The 17,389-nt window shown below is 36.0% G+C and overlaps 3 protein-coding genes across 3 annotated transcripts; 1 reads left to right on the top strand and 2 right to left on the bottom strand.

Annotated features, from left to right (window-relative positions):
* Positions 1–539: 539 nt before the first annotated feature.
* Nmd3 (60S ribosomal export protein NMD3) lies at positions 540–7,364 on the bottom strand. The gene is made up of 9 exons (XM_089699727.1): positions 7,182–7,364; positions 6,962–7,096; positions 6,623–6,773; positions 6,181–6,424; positions 5,695–5,988; positions 5,433–5,542; positions 4,542–4,699; positions 3,920–4,102; positions 540–762 (listed from the first exon to the last, which is right to left on the bottom strand). Exons 1-9 carry the CDS (start codon positions 7,229–7,231, stop codon positions 573–575), a joined length of 1,515 nt encoding a protein of 504 aa, XP_089555853.1. The 5' UTR covers positions 7,232–7,364; the 3' UTR covers positions 540–572.
* A 277-nt stretch (positions 7,365–7,641) lies between these two features.
* Positions 7,642–9,416, top strand: LOC149485022 (ATP synthase subunit beta, mitochondrial). Its single transcript, XM_089699726.1, has one exon. It carries the CDS (start codon positions 7,748–7,750, stop codon positions 9,293–9,295), a length of 1,548 nt encoding a protein of 515 aa, XP_089555852.1. The 5' UTR covers positions 7,642–7,747; the 3' UTR covers positions 9,296–9,416.
* Positions 9,417–10,983: 1,567 nt separating this feature from the next.
* On the bottom strand, positions 10,984–16,504 carry RpL24 (ribosomal protein L24). The gene is made up of 5 exons (XM_089699725.1): positions 16,398–16,504; positions 16,200–16,275; positions 13,786–13,871; positions 13,076–13,237; positions 10,984–11,151 (listed from the first exon to the last, which is right to left on the bottom strand). The coding sequence occupies exons 1-5, from the start codon at positions 16,400–16,402 to the stop codon at positions 11,013–11,015; spliced, it is 468 nt and encodes a 155-aa protein (XP_089555851.1). The 5' UTR covers positions 16,403–16,504; the 3' UTR covers positions 10,984–11,012.
* Positions 16,505–17,389: the final 885 nt, after the last annotated feature.

Genomic DNA, 17,389 nt, shown 5'->3' with positions numbered 1-17,389 from the left:
TAGACATTGATCTCAAAAAATATTTAATTTCTAAAAAAACCACGCACTTCATTCACGTACGCTGCATGACATAGCCCACACACTATTCATTATGCGAAAAAATTATTCGATTATCCACAATCTATCATGTTTAAAATATTGATAAACGATTGTCCGATAGCATACTGCACATTTCCTTTCGTAATCTGTTTAATTAAATAATTAATAGCTATGAATGAACTTATCCAGGGTGATATGAGTTCCTTGCTATTTGGTACGTTTTGAAGTGAAACTTCTTTAGGCGCGCTTTTGAGTAAAATTTCAAGGTTGCGTTATAGCAATACCTTCATGTCATGGAGTAAATAAAGCAACGATTTTGAATATTTGAATCTTGTCAAAGAAGTTTCACTTCTGACACTCGGCACACACGCTATTTTTTTACTATTGCTATAAGTAATGTTATACCACTATTAAAATAATATATAATAATAATTTCGAGGATTAATTAATTTCAAAATAGACTGTCGTTAAAATAAAACACAATATAACCAGATAATAATATTTATTACTGCAAAATTGTAAAAACACGAGGGTTAAACTTCTGTCATATCCACGTCTTCAATGACCAAGTCGTCCAACATTTCAGCCAAGGTAATACGCGGGAGAGATGGGTCGATATCATCATCTGTGTCTATTGGAATCGATTTTTCATCCTTGAATATATTGATGTTTTGCCTGAACGCAGGGTCCTCTTCAAGATCGTCCAGGAACTCGTTGTAGTCCCTGTAAAATAAAATAAGAAATATCGTATTATCGTTAAGGTTTCAAAATGCGGTTTTTTTCCATACTACTTCTCGTCTTATCCACCTTGATATTCATTTATGATTATAGAGCATTGATTTTTTTAGCAGAATAATTATCAACTTCTTCTATGCCCCTATGTTTTCTGTTTTAATGATCCTTTTTTATTGTTACCGAAGTAAAATTGCTTGTTGTAAAAAAAGGAAACATAGGGGCATAGAATTTATATCTTAGGTATTGTTTGTAGTTAAGTACAATATGAAATGTTTGAAATAAATCCAGATTTTAAAATATAACGATTACACGGGACACGACAGTCTAGCAGACTTATCTATCTGAAATCTATGAAAGTAAAATCACTAATGAATATAGATATTTGATTAATGTTTATAATGCCAATAGAAAAAAATATATGTTTGTTGATTTCATTCGAACTAGTTATGTCAATAATTTATTTGTTACTAGGTTTCCACTTTCCGTCCGCGGCTTCGCCCGCGCAGTCAAAGTACCTAAAACCCGCATAGTTCCCGTTCCCGTGGGATTTCCGGGATTGCGTCATTTTTCCGGGATAAAAAGTAGCCTATGTCCTTTCTCGGGTATCAAAATATCTCCATACCAAATTTCATGAAAATTGGTTCAGTAGTTTAGGCGTGATTGAGTAACAGACAGACAGACAGAGTTACTTTCGCATTTATATTATTAGTATGGATTTTATGGAATAGAAATTTTTTGACATGCTTACTACAAAAAAATATGTTAATACAAAATAAAAATTAAAAGGGGTTTTTCGTAGTTACTTCGCGTAATCAGATCGAATCTAAGATGTGGTTATTTCACTAAAAGAATTCGATATGTATTTTTATCTTAAAAACCTCGTTTTATGTGAGGCACAAACCTACATATAAATTTATAACAATATGTAACATATTATTATGTAGTGTATTTTACATCCATAAATTGTTATAAAATAAACTATTTTTGAATTTTTTTTAGAAATATACCTAATTACTTATGCAAAGTTAATAAAAATTTATATGAAAAGCAAAGGATATTTTAATTAGGAATTTGTAAATTCTGAAATCTCAAGCAAGGATCACCAAGTCGTGTGAGATAAAAATGGAAGTCTAAAAAAATATACCAATGATTTTTTATTTATCGTATCTATCCTCGATATCAGTATCGAATTTGTTGGAGAAATCTTCCATAAAAACATTTTACTTTCTGAGCACAAAATCGAAAAGAATGATCAAAGTCGAGTACATAACCTAGTTACACATAAATTAGATGATAATCGCACAAATTGTGGTATGTAGGCATGTTGTTTTGTTTTTTAATTAAGAAGTTAATCTTATCTCGGAATCAACAAACCAGATTGCGTATCGAAATGGAAGTAGGTTGGATAATAAATAACAATTCGATTGTTTTCATTGTTAAATTTAAGATAAAGGTCCTGGTTACCAATCATGTATAAAAATGTATGAGTATTATGGTAGTAGTAATAATTTAAAATAATGTATGTTGGAGCAAAAAAAATAAGTATAAAAATGATTAACAATAATGAATGTATGTACCTTAGATTAAGGATTGGTCTCCGCGCGCGCGCTACGACTAGATACCGCCGGCGTACTTGAAAAATGCGGCAACTAATAGTACGCCGAATTCGGCGTACCCAAGCCAGTCGTGTCACAAGCATTGTGTGGAGAGGGCGAACCGATAGTTTATAAAGATTTTGAACAAAATCTGAAGTAAAATGCCTATTTGTGTCATAAAACTATTTAAAAATAATACAACAAAAAATAAGAAAGACACAGGGATCACGTACCATCACTAAGTATCGTATTATTCGAAATTTCTCCTTTACTTCGAAAATTTTTTCTACGAAAATACGACGCCATTCGGTGTTGCCGTACTGCATATCCAAAAAAATACACGTGGTTGAGGAAATCTTTTAGCAATAATTTGAACTTTTTTTTTTCAATACTATTACTAACACATGTATAAAAAAGTATAATAAAAATAATTTATTTCTGTTTAACCATGTTTAACTGACTCATATAATATGTTATTTTTTATTTCCGCTTTTTTACTTTTAAACAACCTTTGTGACTATAATATAGTAGCGTCGCAAGTGGATTTGAGTCATGCGACTCAAATCGTTCATGGATTCGATTCCCGGCCAGGTCAGGATGAAAAAAAATATTTTTCAAACTTCTTTTCAAGGTGGCAGATTTCCCATTTATGAGGTAAAATTTATGTAGCTGGCAGCCCAATTCTTCACACACACTAGCGTCTTTAAAAATTGCCTAACACACACTACAGAAATGAGTTGCCGCACTCACAGAGCTATTGTTTTTAGGTGGGGCGGTATCTAGTCGTAGCGCGCGCGCGGAGACCAATCCTTAATCTAAGGTATGTACACACATAAGATGACACCACATAAAATGTTTTGCAATATAATATAATTATGGAAGATTTTTGACCCCCCTCTCCCCCTTGTAACACACTGTAACATTTTTCTGTACCCTAACGCATCAAAACGTTTTACGAGACCCCCCCCTCCCTGTAAATTGCGTTACGTAATACTTCAACGCCCCCTAATTGAATAGAAAAGTAATAGAAAACTTTATGGCTTGTGTACATTGTAACTGAGAACTGAATAGCTGTGTAAACCGCATAACTTTTTGATTAAGATGGTTCTTAGGCATGTGTACTATTTTGGAATCTAATATAAACCATAGACAAAACGTTCGAAATGTCAAAACCAGACTGGCACGCAATAAAAAACGGACTTGGACGGCGTTAAGGCGTTAGTACACCGACGCATTCGCGTGCGGCAGCGAAACAACGAAAAATCTGTCAGTAGTGTGGCAGGATTTCTCATATGATATGTCTCACTCTAGCACATTGTCAGTATTGTTTCGCAAGGAACTGCGTAATGGCCATTACACAGACGCATTGCGAAAAAGTTGCGAAAACATTGCTGTGTACTAATGTCCCGCAGATATTTCGCTACGCAGTAGTTTCGCAGAGATTAGCTGCCGCACGCGAATGCGTAGGTGTACTAACGGCGGGATCTCCTGAAAAGCAAACACTGGCAGGCGAAAAAAAAAATAAAAAATTATTCGAAATTCAAACTCACTCGTTCGACGACCCCGTGCCGCCGTGCAGCTCATCGGCCATGTGCTTCAGCTTCCAGTTCCGCGCGCGGCGCCGCGCCGACCGCTCGCCGTAGAACTTCTTCACAAGGAACACGTCCGGTATCTGGCTGCGGTCCAGTTTGTCGAAGTTGTCGTCGTTCACGTTCGAATCGCCCAAATTGTAGCTGAATGAATGAATGAAAACGCTTTATTGTACACCATTACAAACAGGAATAAGACATACATATACAGAATAGAGACATGCACAAATGGCGAACGGATGGAATAAAAAAAATAAAAAAAATTTGTACTGATATTGATCACGGTTTTCTTTTATGAAATTGTTTACGATAATTGAATTTAAACTACAAAGTAAAGAATCTGATTCTTGTATAGCCAATAAGTTATTTTAGCTTTTTTTTATCAAAATAATCTATTTTAAAACAATAGAGCGTTATTATTTATTAATATTTTATAAATTAAAAAATCGCAATTGTGTTTAAAAACGGATTTTAAACGCAATTTATTGATTGCGACATTATTTTTAATATGGTTAAAATGATTTTTAGGATTTTTTTTTTGAAATGTGTCCAACTATCATAAGTTTTAAAATTAACCACATACCCAAGTACGGTATCTCCAGGCTTTAATATATGACCCAAATGTGTTTTAGCGTGCACAGGACTGACATCCAAGCCTAACTCGCTAGCTTTCACTACCCATACATCGGCCACCACATGCTTGTTCGAGACCACACCTTGCCCCGGGAATGTTTTCTTTTCCTGTGTAAAATTAGTTTGTAAAAATTAAAAATTTTGATTTTTTAAAATAAAATTAAAAAAATACAGTATGAGAAGGCTGAAAGGTTTAGTTGGGTTATACTTCTTAATACTATTATAAAGGCGAAAGTTTGTAAGTATGGATGTATGGATGTTTGTTACTCTTTCACGTAAAAACTACTGAACCGATTACAATGAAATTTAGCACACATATAGTGGGTAACTTGGATTAACACATAGGATAGGTTTTATCCCGGAAATCCCACGGGAACGGGAACTATGCGGGTTTTCCTTTGAAAACGCGGGAAAGCCGCGGGCGGAAATCTAGTCTAGTCTATACAAATATTATAAAGAGGAAAGGTTTGATTTTTTGTTTGTTTGTTTGTTTGTATGAATTGAATAGGCTCCGAAACTACTTGGCAGATTTGAAAAATTCTTTCACTGTTGGAAAGCTACATCATTTCTGAGTGACATAGGCTAGGTTTTATCCCGGAAGTCCCACGGGAACGGGAACTATGCGGGTTTTTTTTTGAAAACGCGGGCGAAGCCGCAGGCGGAAAGCTAGTATTCAATAAATCAGAAAATGTAGTATGTAACATTCTAATAAGAATCACAAAATAATGAAATTACGAATTTAGAAAGCTTTTCCATTTTCTAACATTTCACAATAATATGCATATTTACATAAATGTGTAACTCTTTTAATAAATTCATTTTAAGTATGTATAATACCTACATGTTCTTTTAAAATATCAATGTCCATAACAATATATTCAACCAATTGCCTTGGATTGCAAATTGGTGAAAATGGATGTCTCCAGTACACCGTAGATGAAATATCACACACTGGAAACAAAAAAAATTAATAATTAGATTGATTATACAATAATTTTTTTTTCTTTAAATTAATTAAATAATTTAAGAGATTTTATAGTATTAGAGATAAAATCCAACAAACAATTTGTCTCCTCATTTACAATGCTTGATTTTTAACATACCTTGCCCCGAATTAGCATCAATCAAATGTATTGTGCTCGTAACTCTCTGAACGAGACATATAGGTGATATTGATCCTAGTTGATGCGTCAATTTCTTCGGCAAACAGACTACACTGTCTTTAGACAACGGCACAATCTCAATACTGTATGTGAACTTGTAATTATACACGTTACTGTGTATATCGTGCGAGATCAGCTTCTTTGAGTGTTGACACTTTATCGGTAGAACCGATTGAATGAAATCTACCATTTTGCGAGCGTGATTTTCTGATGCATAAAAGAAATCAAGCCCATCTGGAAAATTAAATTAATTGAATATGTACTGTTTATTGCGACTTTAGAAAAAAATTTCCCCATTTAGCATGACTCAATTGAACATCGATACATCTTGGAATTTACTGAATTTTTTTTACTAAAAATTCTTTTAACATTAAGACTAAGCAAAATCAACTGAACTCAAACAAAACTATACAATCTCAAACGCACCATGCTTCGGTTTAATGCCAAGTGTATTAGCATGTGCCTTATGTTTCAATATCAACTGTTCCAAGTAGTAGAATGTTTTCCTGTTACTAGCGCGTTGTCTGACTTGAACTAAAGCGCGCCAATAATCCTGCGCCTCTGAGCGATGGCAAGCGTCGCACATTTGATGTTGAACAACATATTCCACAATGAACGTCTGTTGCAAGACCGCTCCGCCCATAACCTCACCTTGTACTGTCAGTTTTACCTACAAAATAATAAATTATTTAGTTACAAGAACAGCTTATAATAAAATATGGTTTGAATTAGGTTATAATAAAATAAATATAAACTTTGCAGCAATATAAAAGAATGCTTTTTTCCTATGAAAGGATTTCCAAAGTTGGAAAAAACATATTTTCTTTTGAAGTAAGCTTTATTATCTAAATTTAAACTGAAAAGTTACCTTAATCCTTTTAGAATGTGGTTCAGTCCACGCAAAACCAGCATCTACCAATTTCACTCTAGTCAAGCCTTTGAGCCTTTTTAGGCATAAAGCCAAGAGTTCTCTTGATTCTAAAGCACAGACCACCCATTCTGCTGGTGGTTGAAGGTACCTAAAACATAAAATTACAAATCTATAGTCACAGAAAATATGATATTACATTTAAAATGTATAGGTAACATTTGTGTAAAGGGCAAAGGTAGCTGGTAGCTGCTTAGAATAAATTAAGGTTAGTACGCTGAAAATTTATACGGCGAAGTAGCGGGCAGCAGCTAGTTGTATTATATAGTAGCAACTTACCTTTCACAGCCCCTACAGAAGAATAATGTAGCCTGCTTTGGAATGCCATCGGTAATATCGACGTGAGCTCGTAGACAAGCTACACACATATTGGAAGGATTGGCTTCAATAGGAACTGCACATTGACAGCATAATCTGAAATATTGAAATTAAATACGAGAACATTAATGAGTTAAATATAAAAACGTAACATAACCTCTGTTTACACCATAAAACTTACATTCTGGTGCTTGTAGAGACTGGGGCATCTTCCGGTGCTATGTACTCCATTGTATATCAGATAAATTTATATCACTATTAGTATTTCATTAAGAATTGAATATTTTATTAATTATGCTAAAGAATATAATATCATCAACACCACATAGAACCATGCCTGTTTTGACAGATCACAGATGACAAATGCCAGGTGATTGATCATAGATAACAGAAAATAGAATGACAGCATGTTTTTTTAATATTCTGCTGCGTATATACACGATCAAATTTTGTGTTCTCGCATGGACGAAATTAAGAAAATACATGAAAGATATTTAAATTATGATTGAATGTAATTTTAAATTATCGAGATACTTTACAATGAGCGAATAAATGTGCCATGTGGTATTGATTTTAAATAATAACACTTGACAAAGTTAACTTCGCAAATGGCAACATTGAACTTTGAAGAAAAAAAAATCACCATTCCTCAAACCATTCCTCTTACGTAAACTCAGTGGGCACCGGATTTTTAAAATAAGAATCTTCGATTACTGTACATTCCGACGACCACAAATCCAAACGAAAATGTTTTCTACCGTAGGTAGAGCTGGTCTCTTGGCCACGAAAACGGTAGTTAACAACGCCCTAGCCGAGAAATCTCCTCAAATCGCCGGAGCCCTCGTGAACAAGCGTGATTATGCAGCCAAAGCTGCAGCTGGAAAAGGTCAAGGTAAGGTGGTTGCCGTTATTGGTGCCGTCGTAGATGTACAATTTGAAGACAATCTACCACCTATCCTAAATGCCTTGGAAGTACAAAACCGGTCCCCAAGGCTCGTCCTTGAGGTGGCGCAACATTTAGGAGAAAACACCGTCCGTACCATTGCCATGGACGGTACCGAAGGTCTGGTCCGCGGCCAGCCCGTGCTCGACTCCGGCTCTCCCATCCGTATCCCCGTCGGAGCGGAGACTCTGGGCCGTATCATCAACGTTATTGGTGAGCCCATCGACGAGCGTGGCCCCATTCCCACTGACAAGAGAGCTGCCATCCACGCCGAAGCCCCCGAGTTCGTGGACATGTCTGTACAGCAGGAGATCTTGGTAACTGGTATCAAAGTCGTAGACTTGTTGGCCCCCTACGCCAAGGGAGGAAAGATTGGATTGTTCGGTGGTGCCGGTGTAGGCAAAACTGTACTCATTATGGAGCTCATCAACAACGTAGCTAAAGCCCACGGTGGTTACTCTGTATTTGCCGGAGTAGGAGAGCGCACCCGTGAGGGTAACGATTTGTACCATGAGATGATTGAATCCGGTGTAATCTCTCTGAAGGACAAGACCTCCAAGGTAGCTCTTGTGTACGGACAGATGAACGAGCCCCCTGGCGCCCGTGCCCGTGTCGCTCTGACTGGTTTGACTGTGGCTGAGTACTTCAGAGATCAGGAGGGTCAAGATGTGCTGCTTTTCATTGACAACATTTTCCGTTTCACACAGGCTGGTTCTGAGGTGTCTGCCTTGTTGGGTCGTATTCCCTCCGCTGTAGGTTACCAGCCCACTTTGGCCACTGACATGGGTACTATGCAGGAACGTATTACCACCACCAAGAAGGGCTCCATCACTTCAGTGCAGGCTATCTACGTACCTGCTGATGACTTGACTGACCCCGCCCCTGCCACCACTTTCGCTCACTTGGACGCCACCACTGTACTCTCCCGTGCCATTGCTGAACTGGGTATCTACCCTGCTGTGGACCCCCTTGACTCGACCTCACGTATCATGGACCCCAACATCATCGGAGCTGAGCACTACAATGTTGCACGTGGCGTTCAGAAGATTCTGCAGGACTACAAGTCCCTCCAGGATATCATTGCTATCTTGGGTATGGATGAGTTATCTGAGGAAGACAAGCTGACAGTCGCACGTGCACGTAAAATCCAGAGATTCCTGTCCCAACCTTTCCAAGTTGCTGAAGTATTCACAGGTCATGCTGGTAAATTGGTGCCCCTAGAGGAGACCATCAAAGGTTTCTCAAAGATCTTGCAAGGAGAGTACGACCACCTTCCCGAAGTCGCCTTCTACATGGTTGGACCCATTGAAGAAGTTGTAGCTAAAGCTGAAACTCTAGCCAAGAGTGCATAAACATAAGTGATCTTGTAACTTTTAGTCATTTTCAAAATCAGTTATTTATTGGATATATACCTGTTACAATATTGCATGACTGGTGATTAGTTCTAGCAATAAATAAACTTTATAAAGGATATTATGTGGTTTCTTTTTGTCTAATTCACCTTTTAGTTTCATAGCTCAACTTTTTCATGATTGGATCATATTCCGATTATGATGGTAATAAAACACCACAAGTTTTGTTTTGTCGCTTGTTTCTGAAAATCATTTTCTTGAACCTAACAAAGACTACTTATTACATAAAGTTATTGGAATTCAGTGGAAAATTGGCCATATCACAAAATTAAAAATTGGTCACGTATATTTCATAACTAGCTGCTCCGCGCGGTTTCACCCCCGTGGCTCTACTCCTGTTGCCCGTAGCGTGATGAAATATAAGCCTATAACCTTCCTCGATAAATGGGCTATCTAACACCGAAAGAATTTTTCAAATCGGATCAGTAGTTCCCGAGATTAGTGCGTTCAAACAAACAAACAAACTCTTCAGCTTTATAATATTAGTATAGATATACCTAAGATGTATTCATATATTTTTTGGCGACCTATGAAAGAAAAATCGAACAAAGTCAAGATTTTTTACATGTCTGTGATCGAATATCTTATATTTCAATACCACAGGTTTAATTTGAAGCTGGCACTACTCGCTTGTTATCTGGTAAAATGGCCTGTTCTAATCCATAATAATTTATCTCTGTACCCAAATTCATACAGATCTGGTCAGTTGTTTTTACTTGATAGAATTACAAACGGTGCCGGGTTCGATCCGCAGCCAAAATATTTCTGTGACTTCAGTGCGATTATGATATACTAGCTATTCTCCGCGGTTTTACCCGCAGTGCTGCGCTCCTGTTGGTCTTAGCGAGATTAGCGCGTTCAAACAAACAAACTCTTCAGCTTTATAATATTAGTATAGAAGTATAGATGAGCTAGGTACCTACATTTCTGCAAAGTATCATCTAAATCTGTTCAGTGGTTTTTGCGTAAAGGTGTAGTTCAATAATTATCAAAAAATATTTTCCGTAGGATTCAATAAATTAAACATGTAAATCTTTACAAACACGATATTTGTTCCTAAAGTGGAAGATAATTATGTGACCCAATGGCACTTGGGCTCACTAAATTAGTGAGCATCTGTTTCTATGATCGATTTTCTAAAACCAGCCGGTGATAACCACTGTGACTGAACCAAGAAGGCAGTCTTGGTGGTATGTTCATGTGTAGACTGAAGTGATAATAATGGTACTCCATAAATTGGACTAATTTGTTTATTACTATACTCTTCATTATCTACTGGACAAAGCGGGAACAATAGTAATCAATAAATTCATCACATTTTTACAGCAAATGTTGGAGTAATGTGTAACTGCTAATTTCTTTGTCTGCTATAGGTTGGAGGTAAAATACAATAAATTCGATCGTGAAGCGAATTTCGAATGTCATTCGCTTAACCGCTCTGATTGGTGGCCATTTTAGCCTAGCGATCTAGGAGGCTTGGGTTCAAATCCCACATAATAATAATTGAAAAAAAAAATTGATTTTTATATTAACTATTTTCACATAATATATTATATTGCTACAAAAAATATCTTAAGGCGCCAATAGTGTATGTAACCTTATTATTTAAGGGTTAAAAATAAAAGAGGTTATTTATGTACTTAAAAATTTATAATTTTTATCGTTTTCCTCCAATGCGAGTTGTTGGTTTCTGTGAGACTTTCGCAGCCTTAGCTTTAGGAGGAGCCTTTACTTTAGTTGGAGGTGCGGTGGCTTTCTTTGCTGCTTTGGTTGACTTCTTAGCTTCCTTGGCAGCCCTGAAAAAAAAATACAATTCAGTAAAAAAATACAACAAATTAAGTATTCCTATAACTAGTTCTTTTCACTTTATTAACCAGCATTTACACCTTTTACACACATCATTTCTCATACAAATTATAATTTTTAGTTATGCATGAGATGAATATATTGTCCTACGTTTCCTTCAACACTTTTTTACCCTAAAGCAGACAGATCTTTTCAGTACGGGGCTCAAAACTATGGGTTAATCTCAAAGTGTCCAATCACTTTTTAATGGACTCGACAGTCAGTTCTTTTAAATATCATCATAACCGTGAGATCACTTGAAATAATGTTCAAGTATTATATTCATTATAATTGAAGTGAAACTACTTTATCGGGGTTGGAAAAAAAATTTAGTGTAACATTTTTTAGTTACGTGTGACATTTTTCCGTTACGCGCCATCTTTTTCTTATCCCTACCACGCGTGATCAACGTATTTCTGTAAAGTTGCATATTATAGTAAATTATTTTTTGAAAAATAAGGTCATAAAGAAGTTTCACTTCTTACGTGTGTACACACCAGTGGCGGTACGTTCATACAAGCCGAAAAGCCCGGCTTGCCTTAGAAATTCGCTACGAGACAGGAAAATACCCATATTCACGTTTGAATATTCGCGCGCAATGAGCAATTCATAATCTGCTCCGAATTCAATGAAAACTCACCTACAATATAATATATAATACGCCTAGCATAAAACAATGACGAATTCGAGTAAACTTTTTAATTTCATCCTTCTTCCTATCGGAATAAGGTCGTACCTTTTATATGGACGTTACAACCTAAATTGGATGGATTATAAACAGTGCGGTGTCTCGCTTGCACGCGTGGGCTTTTACCGGGCTTTGCGCTCATCTCTTCTAACGTATGAAATTTCGTCGGAGTAGATACATACCTAGCTATAGAACTCTATAGCAATTTGTAAGGGGCATGAAGCCCGGCTTTTTAACAGTGTGAAGATAGTTACGATTGCGCGAACGAACGTCGTGAATATTATAGTTTGTTTGAGCGGGTGATTATACCGGTGTAATTTAGGTTAAGTTTTTCGAATTTTGTGGTAAAATAAGTGTCGCGACAGCAGATTGTGTTGTAAATTGTGATGGTTTACTTTGTGCTCAGCGGGGGAAAGGTAAAATCATTAAACTTTACTGAAAAACAATTAATTTCTTCATCAAAACCAACTCCCGATTTGTGCATTACCGAAACTAGTAAGTCACATATAAACGAAATTTTAATTGTAATGTTTACGAACGATTTCATGAATGAGAATTGCTTAGAAGAAGCCTTTCCCCAGCTGTTGAAATTTGCACATATTTTGGTAGTTACGATTCCTGCTAGTAAATAGGTAGTAGTTCTTCCACGGAGCGTGCTTTCTCATCGTATTCATAGGTACGTTTATTTAATTATTAAGAAATACTTGTGTATTTATTTGGCCAAGAACGCCTTTCTGAATTAGGTATCAATAATTGCCATAGAAAAGGAGCTGTTAGGTAATTGAATTCTAAAATAAACACCTAGGTACTTTCTATAATTCCGATGTTATATTATCTTTCCTTCAGAAAGATTGGCGTTTTGAATTAGAATATAAATGATCTGTACAATTTTCTACAGTTTTATATAATTTATCGATTTTAATGATAAACGTTTGACTCAACTGTTTGCGGGCGCGCGTGAAAATTTAAAAGATTTGATTCGGGATGTAATATGTTCACGTTTTTTTATAAGTTTTATAACGAACATAATTACACATTATACCTAGGTAGGTATATTATTCATGAAAAGGGTACCCATCAAACACTTTGAAAAATTTGGGCTTGCCCAGTCCTTACACCCTAGGCACGCCACTGGTACACACACACATTTTTTTTCCACTATACAATAAAACATGCCATTAACTCACTTGATAGCCTGTTCTCTTTGCGCTTTCCTGACTTCAGGTTTCATGTTCCTCTTGGCCATGATGTCACTTAGAGAAGCACCGACAATAGCCCTTTGGAACTTTTGAGTTCTGCGGGTGCGCTTCTTAGCCTGTTCCTCCTCTTGACCCTTCTTGAACTTGCGCCTGGTGAAATTATTGTACAGTTAGTCCTATTAATATTGTAAATGTGAAAGTTTGTAAGTATGGATGTTTGTTACTCTTTCACGCAAAAACTACTGAACCGATTACAATGAATTTTAGCACACATATAGAGGGTAACATGGATTAACACATAGGATAGGTTTTCCGGAAATCCCACGGGAACGGGAACTATGCGGGTTTATCTTTGAAAATGCGGGCGAAGCCGCGGGCGGAAAGCTAGTAATAAAATATGCTAGAACCATGTCCTTTATATGGACACAAATAGATCATAATTCAGTAAAAGATAACTTGTATACATTGTGCAATTAATTTGCAATTGGATGAAATCCAATCCTTCTTATACTCTTTTTATAACTATGTAATAAAACAAATACAATAATCTAAATATTGGCGAAGTATAAAACATAATTTTAGGGATTTTTGAGTATTTTTTTTAATTCTACTATTTTACATCATTATTAATTAATAATTGTGATTTAATAAACAAATCTACACAGCACAAAGTTATAAAAATTTTTAATATTACTTACCTGTAAAGGACAGTCCATGTCACCTTACGAGGATTCCTTCTCATGAGGTGAGCAGCTTCACATTTTGAGTTCAGGAATGTGAAGGTCTGAAATATACAAAATACAAAATTTTAAGTAAGTTTTTCAGTCGTAAAGTTTTCATCAAATGTTCATTTTATATAATAGCAACTTTAGTAATAGTAAGACTTGTAAGAATAGTTAATATAGATATAAATATATCGTAATAAACATTTGAGGAGCGTCGGAACAAAAACCGATAAACGACATGCTGTATTTTTTTTTTTTTTTTGTAATTTCGATGCTTTTGCATTATTTTACATGATAAGCTTATTGAATCTGTTCTAAAGCCGATGAATCTAGTAGAAAAATGCGCTTCAAGTTAAATGATCTATACAGATACCGATAAATCCACTGATGAGGTAAAAGAAAATTGATATCTTAACAGAAACCGATAAATCCTACATAAATTTGATAGATTTTTATAAGGTTGAGACAAAAACCGATATAGCAATTTTTAATTTTTAATTATTTAATTCCTCATATACTTAGTTTTACCCAAAAATGTTAATGGTTTTTTCACATAGCGGTAAAAATGTACTTTAAGGGCCGTTGAGGGAGGGGGGTAAAGGGGGGGAGGAGGTGAGGAGGGGGGGAGAGGAACCCCCTCTGTGAAGGAGGAGGTGCGGAACCCCCCCCCTTTTCGAGAAAAATGCAAAACAATTTTTGAGGTTATGTTACGAAATGTAATAGGAAAAAGGGGGTAATGGAGAGGAGATTTGGCAGGGAGGGTTGGAAAAAGGAGGGGGGATAAGAATACAACATAAAATACAGTAATTTTTGACATTTTTTTTAATAGTTTCATGAGAAAATGTAAACTTTTTTAAGGAGGGGGAAACGAGTGGGCTTCGCCAGAAGACTCACTTCGTCGCCCCCTCGCTTTACAAAAACACTCTAGTTGTGTGACAGACAAGACCACGTGGGATCGGGGTGCTCCGATTCGGATCTGCTACTCGAAGTGACCTAACTCGACTCAAGTCGGGGTGCTCTGATTCGGATATGCTACTCAATGTAACCTAAATCGACTCAAGTTGGGGTGCTCTGATTCAGATCTGCTACTCAAAGTGACCTAATTTGACTCAAGTCAGGGTGCTCCGATTCAGATCTGCTACTCAAAGCGGGCTAACCCAATTGGTGTGCTCGATCTCAAATCGACTTTCGATTTTTTCTTTTATGGTAAAAAAAAATATTTAGAATTAACTGAATGTACTCACAATATTATCGAATTCCCTGAACTAAAAAAATTCCTGGTTTTACTGATAAGAGATCCCAGAGATTGTTTATTATGGTACCATTCTTGGGCTACATAAAAATGGATTTATATTTACATTGCAAATACAAATTTGAAAAAAATCGATTTTTCAGAAATCGATTTTTATATTGTGTCAGACACTGCCTTAGCTCCGGCGCTACGGGAAGTGCAGCCCTTCCGCCCTTGCGTGACAAAGCACGGTCGCCCGTACTCCGCTTCGCAGCTTCGGCTTGTTGGTCGCCTTCAGCGACCAGCCTCAGCCGCTCCGCTCCGCACGGCTCCCGAGCTTTGTCACGGCGGGCGAGGGCTGCTCTCCCTCCGCGCCTCCGGCTTTTTACATACACTCTAGGGGTAGGGCAGACAAGACCACGTGGAATTCGGGGTTGACAGCTTCGGTTCTGTGGCAAATCTTATGATAATGCAATGCTTATTTTAGCGTAACGTTTTTTAGCTAGATTCGGACTTTCGCAGCTTAATATTGAATACATAATATTCCATCATTGAAAAAAATTACATTTTACAAGAATTGTACTTGCAAAAACGAAACGCAACAAAAAAAAACAAATGTCAATATGGTTGCTCGAAATTGTATGAAAAATTATGAAACTTTGATAATTAATTTCTAAAAAACTATAAATCTCCGCCGGTTAAGATTTTACGGGTCAGTTACTTAGGCATAGACCTTTCTCCAAAAAAATTTTGGTTGCCCAACTCGATGGCCCTTAAGGTACATTTTAGCCCCATTTTTTTTTTCGTTTATTACTTCACACACGAATCTGTTGATTTGGCCACCAAACAATGTTGCTAATGTTGATATATTAAGATTTTCTACTCTCTTTTACATAAAAAAACAAAGAAATTAAACGTTTTTTCCGATTTGTCAAAAATCTTAGAAAGTGGATTTAGCGGTTTTTGTTCCGAAGCTCCTCATTTGTTTTCCACACATGCATCCATATCACAAGAGTGTATTCAGAAACATAAACCTAGGTGAAGGTTAGTTATTTGTTTACAGCATTTGCACTATATTTTATATCTCATGTACCCAATTCATGTATGCTATGTAAAATGAAATTGAATGTGAAAGAGATTTTGTCTAATAATTTACCTTTCCATCCACTTTAACCATGGTCTTCCCATGGCCGGGATATATTTTGTAACCACTGTAGGCGCAAAGTCCGATCCTGAAAATAAAACACACATAATGTAGTCAACACACAACACTTTATTTTTCAGATAAACACATCGACAATCACATCGTGATTAATTATATTATTTTAAATTAAAAATCTAAACCACAACGTACTTCATTTTGACTTCTGTGAAGAAAGAAAGAGCTAGCAAGCGATGGGACAATTGACAAACGCCTCTTTGACACTGACAAATGACAATGACAATAGATTTTTCTCCTTGCTTGCTACTATAAAATATTATCTACTGAGTTGCCCCAAGTTGCCCCGTGGTTGCCCCAATTCTTAATAAAGGATATAGACGAATTAACTACATATGTTTTGTGATCATATTATTAAAAATATTTTGTGAATCACATTCCTCTCTAGATAATTTTTTTGTTTATCAAATTGCTGCTTTTATTTGATCTAAGGTCGCGTTTCCAAGCTTGCTTGTAACCAAGAAGCCTATATAGTACGACATAAAAGAGATGAAATTAATTATTTTGGAACTAATTCGTTTTTCATTACCTGGCAACCCTGAATTGGCAATGTAGCTGTCAAGTTGAATAAAAATTTGTTGTTTTTTTCGTGAAGTGGAGAATTATTGAGATAAAATTGTTATTTAGAACAAGAAATTTAAATAAAAAAGGAGACATCATGAAAAAAGTTAAACGTAGCGGTGTCCGTGATGTGGTGTATAAAGTTTTTATTCGGTGTTTGTCCGAATTTCAAGCTGGAAATTTATTGACTGATTTGGAAAACGTTTACAAACGTACAGCAGAATATACCGGTGAGATTCCATTTATTTTTGCTCAGTACTACGTAAAATAGAATATTCCATTAGTAACGAGTGTTTAATGTATGTATGTATGGCGATTATTACGTTTTCGCAATTTAATTTGAGGTTATTTGTATGTAAACAAAAACTAGTTTTTATAGTGCGACCAGCACAATTTGAGTCAAGAAGTTATATCCAATCCAACCAGCCTCAAATAAAGTACCTAGTTTAGATTTTACTACATATTATAGTGATAACTGTTTTCATACAGCTATCTATCTATTAATCAATCAAACCATAAGAAAAAAAATCATATTTACTGTATCATATTTACAGATACTGAAGATG

This window comes from Colias philodice, chromosome 10 (assembly GCF_061535455.1).
Source record: "Colias philodice isolate Cphi_HAF_F1 chromosome 10, ilColPhil1 Martin Lab GWU primary, whole genome shotgun sequence".
Lineage (NCBI taxonomy): Eukaryota > Metazoa > Arthropoda > Insecta > Lepidoptera > Pieridae > Colias > Colias philodice.
Note: the sequence above shows the minus strand (reverse complement) of the source record. Positions and strands in the feature narration are given on the sequence as shown.

Bases quoted from the DNA above. Each gene is read 5' to 3' on its own strand.
- RpL24 (XM_089699725.1), bottom strand. The intron at 13,238-13,785 runs GTAAGTAATATT...TAATTTCACCAG, and splicing joins ACATGGACTGTCCTTTACAG to GCGCAAGTTCAAGAAGGGTC. The intron at 11,152-13,075 runs GTGAGTTAATGG...TTTTTTTTTCAG, and splicing joins CAAAGAGAACAGGCTATCAA to GGCTGCCAAGGAAGCTAAGA.
- Nmd3 (XM_089699727.1), bottom strand. From the start codon at position 7,231: ATGGAGTACATAGCACCGGAAGATGCCCCAGTCTCTACAAGCACCAGA. The intron at 4,103-4,541 runs GTATGTGGTTAA...TCATTCATTCAG, and splicing joins CCTGGAGATACCGTACTTGG to CTACAATTTGGGCGATTCGA. The intron at 763-3,919 runs GTGAGTTTGAAT...TTTATTTTACAG, and splicing joins GGCACGGGGTCGTCGAACGA to GGACTACAACGAGTTCCTGG.
- LOC149485022 (XM_089699726.1), top strand. From the start codon at position 7,748: ATGTTTTCTACCGTAGGTAGAGCTGGTCTCTTGGCCACGAAAACGGTA.